Genomic DNA, 20,914 nt, shown 5'->3' with positions numbered 1-20,914 from the left:
TGGTACCGCCTAAAGGACATTTGCCTTTTCATTGTTTCTGTTCCAGTTTATTTTAAAATAGTGTAAACTTCTAAATTTTCATTGTATTCTGTCCTTTAATTTATATCTAACTCTTGCCTCCATAATCCCTGCATCCATTGCTGTTACAATCATGAAAAAGAAGGAATTAAACTATTAAAATTATGCACAGTCTCTTTGTTTTGGTAGCAACATAGATTTTTAATTCATTCAAAATAACTTATGTGAAGAAAAGAATATTTTGTTAAATGATATAACAAAGTCTCAAAATAAAAGCTATATGATATTCTTAGTTGAAAAGATTATAAAGGGCCAAAGATACAGCTCAGTGGCATAAGCAATTGCCTGGCAAGCTCAGGGTCCCTGCATTTGATTTGGTTGCATTTGACTTGGTTCCGCCCGATGCCTAAAAAAAAAAAAAAAAAAAAAAAAGATTATAAAGATGTTAATTATTTTCAGTGTAATATGTAATTTTTTAACAATAGTAGTCTAATTCCAGTGGATTTGAGAGTTCTGACAAGAAAGGTTAGATCAAGTACTATGTAAAAAGATATTAAAGATTATATAGAATTTTAAGCATAAATTAAAAAGGATTGTTGCATGATGGTTAAGAAGACTGAATATGGAGTCAGTTTATCTGGATATATATGTATAGGCTCTATACTACCTAAGCATTTTGAAGGTTTTTAATCTCTCCATGTGATAGAATTTTGGCGCACTGAAAAGAAGTATGAAATATAAATGACCTTTATTTTAAGAATGTGGGAGAGACCCCCTGACCCTCCGGAGTCTGACATTCTTTCCGCCAGACATGTGGTGTGGGGGCATACATGTAGCTTAGGTGTAGGGTGGTGCATAAAGGGCATTAGTGATACACAGGTAGCCCACTGGTATTCATTTCACGCCACAGGTATGTTGCCTAGGAGTGGGGAAGATAGAGCCCCTTGGCTCCGCCTCCAAGATTGTCACTGGCTACAGTGTCCCAACTGGGGCAAAATCCTTTCACATGGGTTGTTTTCTCCATCTGTAACATGAGGATATTAGTTCCCCTATCTTGCAATGTTTGAATAATAAAAATTAGTAATAACTAAAACACTTTGCTATTAGCATTACAGAAATTACCAAAAATTTTTTAAATACTAGATATGGCAGTATTTTGATTCAAGTTAGTTGAATTAGGTTACATAGTTATACTTTAACAAATTAAATAATAAATCTTCAATATAGCAAGGTACTGTTACAAAACTGACTATACTTACAATAAAGATCTAAATGTATAACCTAAAACATGTTTCTAAACTGACATTTAAACAGGGACACGTGTTTATTTAATTGTGTTAGAGAAATAATTGACTGTTTGGTGAGAAAAAGCAGGTCCATCCTGTTATCAGCATAAATAAATGCAAACGAGTTTAGATATAAAAGTAAACAAGCAAAAGAGACAGAATGAAAGAAAAGAGAGCAGCAGGAGCAAGAGAGGTAGTAGGTTGAAAAGAATCTTTGAAGCCAATATAAGAAGCTAAGAAGGCAAAACAAATGCAAACAGATGTGATTTTGTAGAACAGTTTCTGACAGAAGGCAGGATAAAAATTCAGACCACAGAAGACAGACACAATTCTTGTGTCATTTAAAAGTATAAAAGTTTCTTGTTAGGAGTAATAACATACATCTGTAATCCTAAAACTCAGGCTGAGTGAGGGAGGAAAATCCCAGGTTCTTGACCAGGCTGGACTATGTAGTACGACCCTGCCTTGAAAAACAAAGTCAGTGATTACTAGCCTAACATAAAAGAATTCTCATAAATAGATAAGAAAAGTAGAAAAATGGGTAAAGAATAAATAGAAAAGGAGCCAAGGATTTACTTTAGCAGTGTAAGTGTGTGCCCGGCAAATGCAAGATTGAGTTTGATGCCAGTACAATAAATAAATAAGTAAATAAATAAGAAAGAAGTCATGCATGTACTTGTACTCTATCCCTGCTGTTAAGGTGGTTAAGGTGGGATGATCAGTTGAGCCCGTGGTTTTGAGACCAGCCAGGGGAAAATAGAGACACCATCTCAAAAAGAAAAGAAAATTTTTAGAAAAAAAAAGAAAACTACATCACTGGTTAGTAGATAGGATGCATCAAAATAACACTGAAATTTCATTTTACAAGCTGAATTGACAAAAATTTAGGGAGATTTATACCATTCAGTGCTGATAGGACTATAAAGAACCAAACAGTTGCATAATTGGGTGTGATGGTAAACATCTGTAACTCTAGCACTTAGGAGGCTGAGGCACGAGGATTGATGGCCTTGAGTTTGAAGCTAGCCGGGGCTATATAGTTAGTTCTGAGGGAGCCTCAGCTCCACAGTGAGACCCTGTCTCAAAAACAAAAGAAAAGAAAAAATTGGGATAAATAATCTCGATTTCTTATTATTAAAATTTTGCCTTTGGAAATGTATTCTACAGAAATAAATTTTATCAGTTGTATAAAAATATATTTATGATGCTTACTCTAGAATTTTTGATACAATGCAAATCTATAAATAATTTGACCACACAGAGAAAAGATTGACTAATGTTATATAAATTACTCATTTAAGATACTATTAATATTTAAGATACTGTTATAAAATGTATTAATGTTTTAAATGTATAGCATGATGATTTTTTAATTAAAAAAATCAAGAAAAGTTTGGGCCCTACCCAGCAACCCTGAGTGGCTGAGGAATCGCCTGCACAGCAAACCCTATCAAGGCATGCAGCCTCAGCACCTTGGTCAGAACGTGATAAGGCCCCACCCAGCATCCTCATTCAGCGGCAAACCTTCGGGTAGGTCCCTCAGGATCAGGTTGGGACCTGCCAAATGACCCCAAGTACCAGTGGTGCTTTGGGGTGCCATATGGCATGAACTGAAGACTTGCATAGCATATTCCATCTATCTGTTCAGCCTTGGTATGCAACTCAAAACCTGGTAGAGTCCCACCAAGCAACCTCAAGCAGCCCGGGAGTTTCATAGTGCCACATGGAGTGTGATGAATGCCCACCCAGTGTTCTTCCCCCATTTCAGGAGCCTTTAGTACCACTAGAGACCTGGTAGGGGCTCTACTCAACTGGGGAAACTTCTTCCATTACTGACAGATATCCTCAACCCAAAAAGAAACTGAGACCTTGCATTCAGCTTCCCTAGGGAATACAGGAAAATGACAAAATGAAAGAGCAAAACGCAATCTCAAACCTCCAGCCCATCCCAAACAAGCCTAGGAGACATAGACATATGAAAAAATTTAACCCATACAACGGAAACATCTGCAATGACAGCAACTGAAGTAAGAAACAACTCCAGGCAGCTGTGAAGGAACTCAGATCACAATCTCCCACATAAAAGAAGAAATGATAAATGTAATAAAAAATGCTGAACACATCTAAAGAAGACATAGTTTAAAAAAATTGAAGAGCACTGTAAAAAGATGGAAACCTTGAATAAACAATGTAAGAAAGGGACTAGATGAAACATATTCAAAGAAATATCCAGGTAATGAAAATTTCCATTGAAAGCTGGCAAAAATGCCTCAATAAAAGAAAAGATACATTTTCAGACCTTAAAGACAAGACTGCAGCTAGTGAACAGGAACGGAAAGATATTTTAAAAATAAGAATCAGGAAGTAACAATTCAACACTTGTAAGATGATGCAAAGAAAATCAATATAAGATTGATAGGTATAAATGAAAAGATGATAACACAATCACTATTTACAGTAGTAATAGCTGAAAATTTCCCAAACATAGGAAAGGAAACAGACATACAGATAGGTGAAGTGTATTGACCTCTGATTAGCCATAACCAAAATAAATCTACACTCAGACATGCAGGAAACCAACATCCCAGAAATTCAGCATAAAAAGAGGATGTTAAAAACTGTCAGAGAAGAGACAAATCACCTATAAAGGAAAGCTTATCAGAATCACAGTAGACTGCTAAACACAAACAGTGAAGTCAAGAAAATAATGGAGTAAAACCTTTTAAATCCTAAAAGGATAAGGACTTCCAACCCAGAGTGATGTACCCTGTAAAACTGCCCTTCAAAATTGATGGGGAAATAAGATACGTCCACGACACAGAGCAGCTGAAGAACTTCATGACCACCAAACCAACCTTGCAAAGAATACTGAAAGATATTCCAGATAGACATAAAAGTAACTATGACTTCAAGAACACTAACAGAGGAAAACTACTAAGTAAGGCAAACAGAGAAGAACGGTAAAGAACCAGTATCAGAAAGATAATATGACAAAAAATAAGCCAATATAAACAGCCTCAATTCACCCATTAAAAGAGACAAACTGCCAGAACGGATCAACAAACAGCATCCAACAATGTGCTGTATGCAAGAAACTGATCTAACGCAAAAGGAAATTCATAGAATAAAAGTCAAAGGATAGGAGAAAAAAAAAAACTTCAGACAACAGGAACCCCAGCCCCCTCAAAAAAGCACAGGTATCTATTCTGTTTGCAGACAGTATGAACTTCAAGAATGATCTAGAGATAAACAAGGTCACTACATACTGGTTAGGAGAAAACTTCAAGAGAAAAAAGATAACTTAAAATATTTATGCACCAAATACAGGAGTACTCAATTGCATAAAACAAAAACTAATGGAAATAAAAACAACCAATAGTACAGTTATAATGGGAGACCTTAATGCCCCACTGACACAAAGAGAAAAATCAACTAGACAAAATCAGCACAAAATAACATAACTGAATCAAAGGTGTGAACAAATGGACTTAGATGTGTACAGAGTGTAAGAATTGAAATTATCCGATGCATATTATCTGATCATAGTGCTAGGAAACTAGAAGTTAATAACAAAAGAAGCTGCAAAAACACCATAAATGCATGGAAATTAAATAATGCACTCCTGAACAATCAATGGGTCAGAGAAGAAATTAAGAAATTAAATAATTTCTACTAGCAAATGAAAATACAAATACAACTTACCAGAACCTGTGGGATGCAATTAAAGTAGTCCTCAGAGAGGGATGTATTGCAATGAACTCCCACATCAGGAAAACAGAATGCATAAACCTGATACTACACCTTAAACATTTAGGAAAAAAAGAGTAAGGCAAGCCCACAGCCAAAAGAAGGGTGGTGATTATAAAGATCAGAGTAGAAATTAATGTAATAGGGATTAAGAAAAAAATACAGAGAATTAATCAATGAAAGAATTGGCTTTTTTAAAGAATAAGTAAAATTGATATGCCCCTGAACAATCTTATTTTAAAAAGGAAAGAAAAAACTAAAATTCATGCAGTAAGGAATGAAAAGGATAAAGTTTCTACAGTTCGTGTGAAAATACAGATCATCAATACCTACTTTGAAAACCTCTACTCTCAGGTTTGTTAACAAAGAAGAATTGGACAGATTCCTAGAAACATGAATTACCAAAGTTGGATAAATAAGATATGAAACTGCTGAATAACCCAAGTTCAGTTAATGAAATTGAAAATTAATTAAAACCTTACAAAAAAGAAATGCCCAGGTCCTAATAGGTTCATTGTGGAATTCTACAAGAAATTCAACAAAGACTTAATTTCAGCACTCCTCAAACTTGTCAGTGAAATTGGAAGGGAAGCAGTTGTCTCTTAACTCATTTCTGGAAGCAACTGTTACCCTAATACCAAAGTGACAAAAAGACCCAACCCAAAAAAGGGATCTGCAGTCCAATCTTGCTAATAAACGTAGGTGCAAAATTTTTAAATGCAGTACTAGCAAACAGAATACACCAAATCATCAAGAATATCATACACCACAACCGAGTGAGAGTCATCCCAGGAAAGCAGGGATGGTTCAACATACACAAATCAATAAATGTAATGCACCATATAAATACAGCCAAAGAGAAGAATCATATGACTATTTTAATAGATGCAGAAAAAATTTGATAAGCTCCAATACTCATTCAGGATAAGAATCATACAGAAAATCAAAATAGGTAGTTATCATCTTTCTTTCAATCCGGAGATCTCAGCTGCTGCCTGGGGTGAGTTCCTGTGCACTATCCTGAGCTCCAGGAGAGTTTAAGATCATTGCTCCCAGTGGTCAAGAACCAGCCCAGCTTCCAGCCACAATAGACTGGGATCGGCAGGTTTCAGGCCTGCCTAGGCCATGCCTAGTGACCTTCTTTCAATTGGGTATCTGGGCTGCTGGGTGGGGTGAGTTCCTGCACACCATCCGGAATCCCAGAATAGTTTAAGGTCATCAATCCCAGTGGTCAAGGACCCGCCCAACTTCCAGCCACACTAGACTAGTCTTGGGAGGTTTTGTGGCCCGACTAGATTACGCCCAGTGACCTTCTTCAATCAGGGGAGTTGAGGACACATGAAGTGAGTTGCAAGACACTGGTCATTGCCTGGGGAGAGCCTTGGACTACCATCCATAATGCTTAGTTCCCACTCAGCTTCCTGGAACACTGGTAGTGGCACGGGATGGCTTGAGGGCCTGACTGGATCATGCTGAGCAACTTGCATTCATTCCCAGGAGCTGAGGTCATAGAGGATTCCCAACACGTCCAGTAGAAGCCTAGGAACAACACTTGAAACACAGAAATATAGGAAAATGACAAAACAAAAGACCAAAATGCAATCTCAAATCTCCAGCCCATCCAAGAAAGCTTAGAAGCTATGTACATAGAAAATATATGCCATATGCCTGAAATAATAGCAACTGAAATAAGAGAAGCAACTATGGGAAGCTTAAAGAAATTCAAAATAGAAATCTCCCAGGTAAAAGAAGAAATGATAAAAATAATGAAAGAAATGCTGAACACATCTAAAGAAGACAGTTAAAAAATTAGAGGAACAAAACAAAAAGAATTCCTGAAACAATGTAACAAACAATACATGAAGCAGATTCAAAGAGATACACAGGAAGCCAAAAATTGCATTTAAAGTTGTCAAAACTGCCTCAACGAAAGTGAAAATAGAATTTCAGACCTTGAAGACAAGAATGCAGCTAGTGAACAGGAAAGGAAAGATCTTTTAGAAAAGAAACAAAGAATCAGGAAATAATTCAACAGCTGCAAAATGATGCAAAGAAAACAACATAAGATTGATAGGGATAAATTAAAAAGGACAAAACACAAAAGATATCAAGAGGATATTTAGAGAAATAATAGCTGAAAATTTCCCACATGAGAATGGAAACTGACATCAGAATCTGTGAAGTATTTAGAACTCCAAATAGCCATAACCAAAATAAAATTTCACCCAGATATATAATAATCACTATCCCAGAAATTCAACATAAGACTAGAATATTAAAAGCTGATAGAAAAGACAGATCACCCATAAGGGAAAACCTATCAGAATCACAGCAGACTTCTTAACACAAACAATGAAGTCAAGAAGAGTATGGAGTGAAGTATTTCAGATCTTAAAAGAAAATGATTTTCAACCTAGACTGATGTATCCTGAAAAACTGTCCTTCAAAATGGATGGAGAAATAAGATACTTTCATGACAAAGAACAGCTGAAGAACTTAATGATCACCAAGCCAACCTTTCAAAGAAACTGAAAGGCAGTCTATATGCACATAGGAAAAAAACCACTATGCAAGGCAGACAAATGGAAAAATAAAGATGCAACAGCAGAAAGATAACATGTCAACAATAAATCAATATATAACAGTTACAACCATTAATGTAAATGGTCTCAGTTCACAAATCAAAAGAAACAGATTGGCAGAATGGATCAAGAAACAACATCCAACCATATACTTTCTGCAAGAAATCCATCTAACCCAAAAGGAAGCTCACAGACTGAAAGTCAAAGGATGGATAACAATACTTCATGCAACAGGAACCCCCACCCCACCCCAAAAGCGACCGGTAGCTATTCTGTTTGCAGACAATGTGAACTTCAAGAATGATCAGAAGAGATAAAGAAGGTCACTATATATTGGGGAGCGGAAAACTTCAAGAAGAAATAACTATCTTAAATATATATGCACCAAATTCCAGAGCACCCAGTTATACAAAGCCAGTTTTAATAGAAATGAAAAATCAAATTAGCAATAGCACAATTATAACAGGAGATGTTAACACACCATTGACTCCAACAGACAGATTAACCAGACACAAAATCAGCAAAGAAATAACAGAACTGAATCACACCTGTGAATAAAAGGACTTCATAGAAATATAGTGTTCCATCCAACAATATCAGAATATACATTCTTAACACAATGGACATTTTCTAACATAGAACATGTACTAGCTCACAGAACATATTTAAATAAGTGCAAAAGCATTGAAACCACCCCATGCGTGTTATCAGATCATAGTACCATGAAACTAGAAATTAATGATAAACTGCAAAAATTCCTCAAACAGATGGAAATTAAATAATACACTTGAGCAATCAGTGGATCGCAGGAAAAATTAAGAAATTGAACAATACCTACAAGCAAACGAAAATATAACTTAATGGAATCTGTGAGATGCAATGAAAGCGATCCTCGGAGAAAAATTTATTGCACTGAGTTCCCACATCAGGAAAACACATCAAATACATAGAAACAACCTGATGCTACACCTCAAACATCCCTTATCACCACTCCTATTCAACATGGTACTGGAAATATAGCCAGAGCAATTAGACTAGAGAAATAAAAGGGGTAAAGATAGGAAAAGAGGAAATTAAATTATTTGCAGATGACATCATACTCTACGCAGAAGACCCCCAAAACTTCATTGAAAGACTCCTAGATATAATAAATAAATTCAGCAATGTAACAGGATACAAAGTCAACACTCAAAAATCAATTGCATTTCTATATACTAAGAACAAAATCACTGAGAGAAATAAGTGAAGCCACACCCTTCGTACTAGCATCCAATAAAATGAAATACTTAGGCATTAATCTCACGAGAGAAGTAAAAGATCTATACAGGGAAAATTATAATACTCTGAAAAAAGAAATTGAAGAGGATCTCAGAAAATGGAAAGACATCCCTTGTTCATGGATAGGAAGAATAAAAATTATTAAAATGGCCATTCTCCCCAAACTGTTATGTAGATTCAATGCAATCCCAATGAAAATACCATAAACATACCTCATAGCTATAGAGAAATCACTCCTAGAATTCATCTAATTTTAGGAAGAGACCTAGAATAGCAAAGGCAAGGCAGATGGCATCACAATCCCTGACTTGAAATTATACTACAGAGCTACTGTAATAAAATCAACATGATACTGGAATAAAAACAGCTAAAGATCAATGGAATAGATTACAACCACAACTACCAACACACTCAACCACCTTATTTTTGATAAAGGAGCCAAATGTTCATTGGAAGAACGACAGTGTCTTTAATAAGTGATGCTGGAAAAACTGGCTGTCTATATGCTGAAAACTTAAAACTAGATCCATGCCTGTCACTGTATACTAAACTAAAATCTAAATGGATCAAAGATCTGAATATTAAAACATAAACACAAAAGTCTGTTGGAAGGCAAATTAGGTAAAAATCTTGAAAACATAGGGGTAGGTGGAGAATTCATGAATAGGAATCATTCCACACAATACTTCCCAAAATCAATAACTGGGATCACATCTTAATAAAATGTTTCTGAACATCAAAAGAAATCTCCAGCATATTGAAAAGAAAATCCGCTAACTGGGAAAAAAAATCTTAGTGAACTCTCCCTCAAAGTACTTCTGTCTAAAACATATAAAGAATTTTATAAAAATCAGACTCCAAAATTCGAAGACCCAATCCAAAAATGGGCATGTGCAGTGAATACATAGTTCTCAGATGAAGAAATACAAATGAAAAATAAATACATGAAGAAATATTTATTATCATTGGTCATTCATGCAAATGAAAACAACACTGAGATTCCATCTCACTCCAGAAAGAGTGGCCAGGATCAAGAAAACTACCAACAACAAATGCTGGAGAGGCTGTGGGGGGGGGTAGGAACTTTCCTACACTGTTGTTGGGAGTGTAGACTCGTACAACCACTGTGGAGATCAGTCTGGAGATTTCTCAAAAAGCTGGGATTGGAAGTCCCATTTGACCCAACTATTCCACTTCTAGGCATATTCCCAGAAGAACTGAAAACATCATACCACAGTGATATATGTGCACCCATGTTTATAGCAGCACAATTTTTAATAGCCAGATCTTGGAAACAACCTAAGTGTCCATCACCTGAGGAATGGATAAAAAAATTGTAGTATTTTTATACAACGCAGTACTACTCAGCTATAAAGAAGGGTCATATTGAGATATTTATAAACAAGTGGACACAACTTGAGACCATACTTATAAGTGAAGTAAATCAAATACACATGTATAAATAACATATAGTCTCCCTAGTGTAAGAAATGGTAAGAGTACATAAGAGTTTATGGTAATCATGATTCCCCATTACATTTGCTTTGAAGCCTTATAATGTTTGCATTCATTAGTTGGGATTGCTTTATCCTAGTTTGTTTGATTTTATTATCTGTGATTGTATGAACAGGTATTTTGAAGAAAACAAGACATTATAATAGCCAGTACTGATATAATGTCATCTTGCTTTGAAGTCCTACCAAGCTTTTGTTCTTCTTTTTCCATTGGTTCTATATTATATCTTACTGGATTTTATTATGTGTGATATTATAAACAAATTTTCTATGGAAAAATGAAATAATACAATAGCAACTGTTCATTCTGTTATTTGGTTCTGAATGCCCTGTAATACTTTCATTCTTTTGAATGGTTTTATACTATTTTGTTATGTTTTATAGTGTCGTATATGAAGTCATGCTCAAGCATTTCAAGGAAAGAAACTTTATGGTAGTTACTATTAATTATGGGTTGTTTTGTGGTAAAATGCTGTGTTGCTTACCTTGTTCTGATCTGATCTACTTTGTTATGTCCTGTTTTGTCTGAATCTCTTTAAAATAAAAAAAAATTTAAAAAGATAGTCTTTATCTCAGTCTGATAAAAGCCATCTATGACAAACCAACAGCCAGCCTGATATTAAATGGTCAGAAATTCAAAGCTTTTGCTCCAAAATGAGTAGCAGGATATGAATGTCCATTATTACCCCTCCTATTCAATATAGTTCTGGAAATAGTAGCCAGAGCAGTTAGTCAAGAGAGAAAAATAAAAGAAGTAAGAATAGGAAAATCAGTCAGATTATCATTATTTGCAGATGACATGCTCATCTACATAGAAGACCCCCAAAACTCCATTGAAAGACTTCTAGGTATAAAAACTAAATTCCATAATGTAACTGGATACAAAGTCAACACTCAAAAATCAATAGCATTCCTATTCCAATCTCACTGACAGAAAAATAAGAGAATCCACACCCTTCACAATAGCATCCAACAAAATGAAGTATTTGGGAATCAACCTAATGAAGGAAGTAAAATATCTATTCAGTGAAAATTACCATACTCTGAAAAAGAAATAGAGGAGGATCTCAGAAAATGGAAAGACATTCCTTTTCTTGGCTCAGAAGAACAAACATTGTGAAACTGGCCATTCTTCCAAAATTGTTATACAGATTTAATGCATTTCCAATCAGAGTCCCATTAGAACACCTCACAGATCTAGATAAATCATTCCTAAAATTCATCTGAAACCAGAAGGGACCTAGAATAGCAAAGGCAATTTTGGGCAACAAAGGTAAGGTAGGAGGCATCACAAACTCTGACTTTAAGTTGTACTACAAAGCTACTGTGATGAAATCAGCATGGTACTGGAATAAAAACAGACTTGCAGATCAGTGGAATAAATTAGAAGAAAATACTTTGCATATGCTGAAAACAAGTGACCCATTTCCTATCACCATGCACTAAACTAACGTCAAAATGGATTAAAGATCTAAATATTAAAAACAGAAACATTTGAGTCTGCTGGAAGACAAAGTTAGGTAGAAATCTTAAGACATAGAAGGATGCAAATAATTCAAACTGCACAGAAAATACTTCACAGAGTCAACAACTGTGACCACATCTTATTAAAAGGCTTTGAATGTCAAAAAGAATCTCTAGTAGAGTGCAAAGTAAACTCACACATTGGGGGAAAAAATCTTAGGCAACTGTCCCTCAAACAAAAGACTTCTATTTAAAACACAGAATTTAAAAAAATCAAACCCCTGAAATTCAAAGACCCATTCCAAAAATGAGCATATTAGATGAATTCACATTTCTTAGCTGAAGAAATACAAATGGCAAGTAAATATGTGAAAAAATGTTCAGCATCATTGGTGATTAGAGAAATGCAAATTAAAACCACACTGAGATTTCATCAACAGAAAGCATGACCAGGATCAAGAAAACAACCAATAACAAATGCTGGAGAGACTGTAGGGATAAATTAACTCTTCTGCACTGTTGGTGGAAGTGTACACTAGTGCAACCACTGTGGAAATCAGTTTGGAGTTTCCTCAAAAAGCTGGGATTGGAAGTCCCATTTGACCCAACTATTCTTCAGGCATATTCCCATAAGAACTGAAAACATACCTTAGACATGTTTATAGCAGCACAATTTGTAATAGCCAAATCTTGGAAGCAACTCAAATGCCCATCCACTGAGGAATGGATTTTTTAAAAGTGGTATTTTCATACAGTTGAATACCATTCAGCTATAAATAAGGATCACATTGGAGCTTTTATACATAAATAAATGAAACTTGAATCCATACTCGTAAGTGAAATCAAACTCGTGTAAATACTGTATTGTCTCCCTAATGTAGAAATCTAAAAGAATTAATAAGATCTAAAATCTTCAATAAATATGAAAGGTTAAGAAACTGCTCAAAGAGGAAGGAATTACTTGGGGGGAAGGAAAGGGGGGAAAAAGATATAAATTTGTATATACATATTAAGATAGCTAAAATGATTGTACAACTAATTCTGTTCTTGGAACAAATAACATTCATCGGATCAATTTACATGTTTTTACCTGATAATTTGAGTAACTCTTTTGAAGATAACAACGTTATTTGTGTTCGTGCCACCTTGTTTTGAAAGCCTATATTGTCGTTGTTTTGTGCTCTTTCTTACTGTTGTCTCTTGTTTCTTGTTTTTCTCGTAATTTGTTTTGTTTTGTTTTGTTTTCCTATAATTCAGAAAGGATAGATTATATATATAGGCTTATACATGGCTAGAACTTGTCTGAAAGAGTTTACAAGAATTGATTTTATTACATGTGATGGTATGAACAGCTACTTTGGAGAAAATAAGATATAACGGTAGTTATTGCTGATTTCCTGTCATCTTGTTGTGAAGTCCAGTAATGCTTTTATTCTTTGTTTTGATTGATTTTAGTCTGTTTTGTATTATTTAATTTTTTTTTAATCGGTACCGAGGATCAAACTCATGACCGCCTGCTTGCAAGGCAGGTGCTTATGCCGCTGAACTAAATCCCCAGCCCCGTATTACTTAATTTCAATACACATGAAGGTATGGACAGCTATTTAGAAGACAGCAAGAGACATTATGGTAGCCATTATTGATTTTCCTGTTGTCTGATTTTGAAGGCCAGTAATGCTTTTATTCTTTTGTTTGGAACAGTTTTATACTATTTTTGTCTTGTTTGAAATCATTGTATATGAAGATATGGAGCTATTTGGAAGAAAACAAGAGACGACTATTGATTTCCTGTTGTTTTGAAATCCTGTGTTGATTGCATTGTTTTGTTCTGATCTGCTTTGTTTTATTGTCTTTAAAATTAAAAAGTAAGAGGGCTGGGGATTTAGCTCAGTGGCATAAGCGCCCGCCTTGCAAGCAGGCAGTTGTGAGTTTGATCCCTGGTACCAATAAAAAGGAAAAAGACAAAAAAAAAAAATTTAAAAAGCATGAAAATTCTGTGAACTTTTAAAAGATTTAGAAGATATACAGTGATATTTTAATGTCACCTCACTCAGAAATGTAACTTTCAAAGTATCAGATTTCTTGCTCTGTATACTCTTTTTTTGTTCGACTTGACAGCAAGTACCTAATACTTGTTTTTAAAAAAATGTTTCAACAACACACATACTAAAATTTGAGCAGTAAAGAAATTAGCGTGGTACCTATGCAAGGATGATATGCAGATTTGTAAAACATCTCATATTTTCTCAAAAATGAGAAGTAGCAAAAAATGAGGCTTAGCTTTAGTCTTTATAAAATCCGCAGTAAAATGTCTGCTGTTTTTGTATAATTCTGTTCATTTTTAGTATATAGTTATTATAAAATTGTCCTACTCATACCCAGGTATTGTGTTTTACCTTAGCAATGTCTGACCGTCAAGAGAGTGCACTTATAGAGCTAATGGTTTGTACAATACGTCAAGCTGCTGAAGCACATCCTCCAGTGGGAAGAGGTACCGGCAAAAGAGTAAGTTACATTAGTGACAGATTACAACAAAGATTTTTAATACAATTAATTATGTTAAATATTTGAAAGTTTTACTAATATTTGTATCCCTAAAAACACAGTATTTTTATATATAGCTATGTAAATAGCTTTGATACTACTTATGCTGGAGCTTAAGCTCATCTCTTTGGTTCTGTGGAATCTTTACTTTGATGAATATTTGTGTTTCTGTGCTTAACTTTCTTATAGATAAGCAATAATAAAGGTATTAGCTGAGATACTACTTATTCTTATAATACATGACTAATAAAGGTATTACCTAGATGAGATACTATATCTAAATGAAGAGAATATTTCTCCTCTCTTGGTATGAAGAAGTAGGCAAGTCCTCTCTTCAAAAATAAGAAGTATAAAAAATGCAAAATTTTAGCAAAAACATCCAGAACTTATCAATGATAAAAAAGAAAATTCAGAAGTACTTTTCTTTACTGAAAATGTTTTAGATAAAACTAGGAGTCTGGTCTTCTTTTTCCACGTTGATAATATACATATACTACCCACAACTTGATTGATAAAATCTGTAGTTTTAGCCAGAGTTGCACTTTCTGCAAATCCCAGCAACTTTTTTGTCCAAAAGAATGGATTGAATGTGGATAACTGATAAAATCCCATAGCTTTGTTAAATGATAGTACCAAACTTTGCAGAAACAACAAAGAAAGCCCAGTTTAGATAATCTAAGGATGTGATTTAGTTTGTAAGAATGGTGGATTAGCCAAAATGTAACTGAAAAATCATGGAAATTGGAAAGCCATAAAAGGATTTAATAAGCTCTCTCTACACATCACTGAGTGACTAAGCAACTTTAAAGAATCCAACAGAAAGTAAGTCAAGTCAAACATAAAAACTGGCTTAATTTTGAATATACTCTGTAATCTGTAATAGATAATTTCTCAGAGGGGGCAAATCTTACTAATGAGGTATGTGAATCCAATCTCAAGATGCATCCTTAAGAGACAACTAATCTCTTCCAATACAGCAGAGTTGCCTAGGAAGATAAATTAAAAATCAAAATAATAAAAATTTTGAGAAAAGATAAAATTTATACACAATGAAAGAAGCAAAGTAAGAGTTTAAAGTTGCTCTGAAAAACATTAAACTTAGTTGGGCCAGTTGCACACAACTATAATCCCAGCACTTTGAGAAGCAGAAGTAGAAGTATTCCACGATCATTCCCAGTCTGGACAACTTAGTGATTGAACAGGAATCTGTCTCAAAATTGGTCTGTGTGTGTGTGTGTGTGTGTTTAAAAGTCTGGCTATATAGTTGAGGCTGGTCTTGAACTTAATATGTAAACCAGGCTGGCCTCAAACTAAGTTATCCTTTTGCCTCATTCTCCTGTGTGCTGCATTAGAGGCATATACTACCACACCAAGTTCAAAAGTTTTAAAAGGGATGTAAGTATGTGGTTCATTGTAAAGGACTTGTGTTCAGTCCTCCATACTTTAAATAACAATGAATAAGAATGTAGCTCAGTGTGAAGACTTTGGGTTCAAAGTCTAGTACAGTATATCACTGTGAAGTCACAGCTCAGAGTTCAAAGCCTCAGTTGTTGGTTACCTTTTTTTAGACTTAATAACTGGTCCTTGAAACCCCCATAGTTTCAGAAAAGTGCATGTATCCTCCACAGTTGTTTTGGCAGGTTTTCAAGTAGCCAATCCAAGATCAGTATTCAGTTTTCCTTGCTGCTGATTGGCTACTGCCCTATAACTCATCTCCCTGTAATGCACCAGCATTCCTACATCATAACAGATTGCTGCACTGTGTAGCAATCTATGTGTTCTTAGTTTTGTGCTTCATGCCCTTAGATACCATGAAAATGCTCTGTACCTTCTAAGTCATTATTAAATTACATAACTGCAGGAGACATAGTATATTTAGGGTTTAAACTATACAAATAGGCATTCACAGGTATTTTTCTGACCATATCTAAAATCTGCAGTTTTTCAAAATTAATGTGTGCTATAAGAACCCCCTGAAAATTTTAAGGGTCCTTACTGAAGAAATAAACTTTTTCAGAAAGGTTTAAAATTCATGCATTGTCTAAAACTATTTTTAAGGAAAAATTACACGGATGCAAAGAAACTGTGACCTTACTTGGGGCAGGAGAATAACAATGTACTCTTTCATTTGGCCTAGATATTAGATTTAGTAGGAAACTACTTTAGGGCCCTTTTTATAGATAAATTCAAATTACTAATAGAAAATGTATTGAAGAATTGCAAGAAAATATGAAAAGAAGAAAAGAACTTTAATAATGAAAAGCCAAGTAATTTAAAGCAGTAATTTATGTTTCACAAATGATAGTGTAATACAGCCATTTCCAGATAAACCAAAAGACTTGAGAGAAGACCAGGCTTACAAAACATACTAAAATAAGCATCTCAGATAATAAGGAATATCATACAGTGGTAACTGATCTATGGGTGGATATAAATGCCTGTGTATATGTATTTGTTCTTTTCTTAATTTTTAATGGGGCATGAGATTATTTAAATCAATAACTAAGCACTGTTATATGCACATAGTAATTGTGAGTATATTAGCACAAAAGAAGGGAAAATGATACGAAACTTCACTGGAGTAACATCACTTTCATGTTACTGGTAATTCACTATTAACGTGAAGTCAATTAAATTAGAGGTAAGTGTTTTAGTCCCTAAAACAACCATCCGTATCTGAAAAGAAAGCAGTATCAAGAAATAACAGGAAAAATGTTCAGCGCTAAAAAGAGAAAAAGAAATAAAGATATAAGGCATAAAAATTACAGAGTAAATGACTGACAGTGTGTCATATATTCAGTGATATTAAAAATTGTTTTGAGAGTTGAGGAATGTAGTGTAGTGGGAAAATGCTTGCTTAGCATGCACAAGCCCTGGGTTTAATCCTCAGTACCACAAAAGAATATGGGGAAAGGGGATTCCAATCAAAATACAGAGATTTGAAGTTACACTTAATGGTAGAAAGATACCAAGTTTGAGGATAGTCTGAGCAGCTTAGCTAGCAAAAAACACTGTCTCAGTTTTTTAAAATAATAAAAAGGCCTGTAGATGTATCCCAGTGTTAAGAGTGCCCCTGGGTTCATTCAGTCCTCAGTATAAAAATTACTTTTAAAGTTATTAACCTGGATCAGGTTTGAAGATATGTGTTGAAAGTAAAAGGGGTGGCAAAAAGTCATGAATTGAGCAAGTATGTGAAAAAATCATTATTATTAGACATACAGGCTTAAAACAAAGACTATCACTAGAAACAAAAAGGATGTCCTATAAATAAGTCAATACATCAGGAAGATACACAATTTTACATATATACACACACATACACACACACACACACACACACACATATATATATATACACACACACAATTTTATACAACATATATACAAATTTGCATATGTAACAGTCCTGGGTAACCAAATAGCTGGTCAGGCCAACTTTTTGAATAAAAGTGCAATTAGTAATAAATGGAGAAATGGTGGAATGAAAATATTTGAATTTTGACAGCCAATAATGGATCTGAACAACATCCAGTGGTGTATAGTGATAGGAAACTTCAGAATGAATATGGGATTTGGGGTCGCCTGAACCCACTAATTAAACTTAACACTATTGTAAATGAGACTACCACCACTAAAGTGTTCCTGGGCAGGGAGAAAAAGGTGTCTGCAAGTAATTCAGCTTCTAGAACTACCTACCAGCTTTCAAGAAAGTATGCAGGTAAAAAAATATGTTAAATGAGACTACAGGAATGCACACAACCAAATTCAGAATGTGGGAAAGCAGTAACTTTTAGAAATTAAAAAAAATTTAAGACATAGGAACATACCAGTCAAATGTTACTGGATCCTGCCTTGCAAGCAGGCAGTCGTGAGTTCGATCCCTGGTACCGATAAAAACGAAAAAGAAAAAAAAAAAGAATTTTTGGGGTGTGGGGGTGGGGGGCACGGTCGGGGGAAAAAAATGCTACTGGATTGTTATCTGAACAGATTGTAATAAATAATTTTTGAGAAAAGTATGGATGGCGTGTGCAATGAGTGTCATTAAGGTATTTCATTTTATCAGAGATGTTTTATTTTTAAGCTATTCTCTGTAAAAGACATTCACTTAAATATTTAAGGTGAAATTACAAGGATTTGCTTTTAAATGTTGTCCAAATAAAAGTTTCTTCAGGAGACATGCTGAAATAAGAATTACAGAATGTAAATTATAGAATGCAAATTGTTACTGTAATGCTTTAGTGTTTTTAGATTTTCCATAATAAAAATGTGTCCCAACAATGACTAATGATAGCCCTTCAGGCTAATTTCTAGTCCTTTCCCACATGTTATAATTTTTGAGTCCTTTGTTGCTTTCTTTCAGAACAAAATGCCTAGGTTTACTTTCTGTGGCAAACTATTCTAGAATTTGCAATCTTAAAACAATAAGCCTTCATTATTTGACATAGTTCTTGTGGATCCAACATTCACTAATAGCTTAGCTGTAAGGTCTCTGTTAGGGTTACAGTCCAGATGTTAGTCCTTGTTTTAGCACCTGAAGGCTTGACTGGGATTGCAGAGTCAACTTACATAATGACACACTGGTGTGACTGCAAGTTCATACTACTGGAAGGAGATCTTGGACCTTCTTCACATGAACTTCACTAGGACTGTTTTGAGTCTTCTCAGGATATGGCTGCTGACTTTCCCCAAGAATGAATGAATAGGTGGTCAGGTAGGCACTAAAAAGTCACACAGTTGGACTTCTGGGAGAACATGGCGGACAGACAACAGCAACTACCAGAGGCTCTCTGAAAGGCTCGGCTCAGAGGCCAGGAATGATGTGGACTAAGGAGACATGAACCGGTAGAGATATGCTCTGCTGACTCAGGAACGAACTGGGCTGAGAGAAAACAACTTAGAATACAGTCCTGGCGCTAAAATAGGAACAGAAAAGACTCGGTGTGGAGGCTCGACCCCGCGCCATTGGAAACCGCGGTTTGGATTTCCCGCCGCCCGGCGGCTGGTTGCCTCCACAAGCGGCTCGGCAAGTAGAGACGCGCAGAAGCTCTGGGGACGGGAGTCTGCGAACGGAGTCGAAAACAGGACGGACAAGGAGGCGTACACGAAAACTGACTGGTGGCGAGGTGAGTGAGAGAAACTGACCCCCTACCACAGTTTGACTCCAGCGGAGGACTTTCTGGGCTCGGGCAGTCCTGTAAGAGCAGGGCGCGGTGGCGACTCCAGCCACACATTCCCCTCTCGGATGGGATTGGTGAAAAGTGCCTGGCCTGCGTGATGCTGCGGGCGGACTCCGTAGGCTGGCCTAACCCAGATCCCAGAGCCTGACGGTGGCCCGGAGGAGCGACTGACTCCCGCGTAGGCTGCCTCCTCCGCAACTCCCTGGTGCACAGCGGTGGGCGGGAACACCTAGCCAGCGCAATTTGATCAGGCTGTGGCTGACAGGCAGGGAAGCCGGGCCTCCTATGTAAGCTTGCATTTTATAAGGAACAGAAAATATGGGGAAGGGAAGCAACAAGAAAGGCTCCTCGGCCCCCAATTCTGAGAAACAGGCAATAGTGGACACTGCACCAATATACATTAAGCGCCATATAGAGAGCCTCATAGACCAATTCAGGAATGAAGTTATCAACGACCTGAAGCTAGAAGTATGCAGAATAGTTAGAGAAATGCTAAGCACCACCCAGGAAAAGACAGATGGTGGAATGGAAGAACAGAAAAAGAGGGGAGAATTGCTTGATGAAGAAAACAGAGAAAGCATTGAGTATGTGAAGCAGGTTCAAAGGGACTATCAAGAAATTAAGAAGTCTATCCAAGACTGGCATAACAGCTTGAAAGAAACTAAGGACAGACTATCTGAACTGGAGGACAGACTTGTAATATGGGAGAATGAAATGAAAAACTTCTTAAAAATAACAAAGAAACAAATAGCAATAATACAAAGACAAGAAGATGATAAGAGGAGCCGTAACTTAAGGATTAAGAACATAAAAGAAGAAGTAGGGACACAAACAAGTGAACTACAAAAGCTACTCACAGAAATAATCCAGGAGAATTTTCCTAATTTAGCAAAAGGTAAAGATACTCAGATGTATGAGGCATACAGGACCCCAGCTACCTACAACCCTAACAGAGAAACACCCAGGCATATAATAATAAAAATTCCAGAAATTCAATACAAGAACAGAATATTAAAAGCTGTAAGAGACAAGAAACAGACTACTTACAAGGGAACACCCATCAGAATTACAGCAGATTTCTCTGCACAAACCATCAAATCACGAAGAGCATGGGGGGAAATAATTCAAGCTTTGAAAGATAATAATCTCCAGCCAAGATTGAGATATCCTGCACAACTGTCCCTGGAAATTGATGGAAAAACGAGGTGCTTCCAGGATAAAGAGGAACTGGAGGAATTTGCAACCACCAATTCAACCCTACAGAAAGTATTGCAGGATATTCTAAAAAAAGAAAAATACAAAGA

The 20,914-nt window shown here is 35.7% G+C and overlaps 1 protein-coding gene across 8 annotated transcripts in view; it reads left to right on the top strand.

Annotated features, from left to right (window-relative positions):
- The window catches only part of Stag1 (STAG1 cohesin complex component), a 426,216-nt gene that overhangs the window by 327,518 nt on the left and 77,784 nt on the right, over nucleotides 1-20,914 (top strand). For all 8 annotated transcript variants that reach the window (XM_063249046.1, XM_063249048.1, XM_063249043.1 and 5 more), the window contains one exon: nucleotides 14,291-14,394. In XM_063249046.1, coding sequence (XP_063105116.1) covers nucleotides 14,291-14,394 — 104 coding nt within the window. The remainder of the gene's footprint in view (nucleotides 1-14,290; nucleotides 14,395-20,914) is intronic.

This window comes from Cavia porcellus, unplaced genomic scaffold, assembly GCF_034190915.1.
Source record: "Cavia porcellus strain 051 isolate PalLab524CR breed Dunkin Hartley unplaced genomic scaffold, mCavPor4.1 scaffold_5, whole genome shotgun sequence".
NCBI classification, from domain to species: Eukaryota; Metazoa; Chordata; class Mammalia; order Rodentia; family Caviidae; genus Cavia; species Cavia porcellus.
The sequence above is the reverse complement of the archived record's forward strand: the minus strand, read 5'-3'. Positions and strand labels throughout refer to the sequence as shown.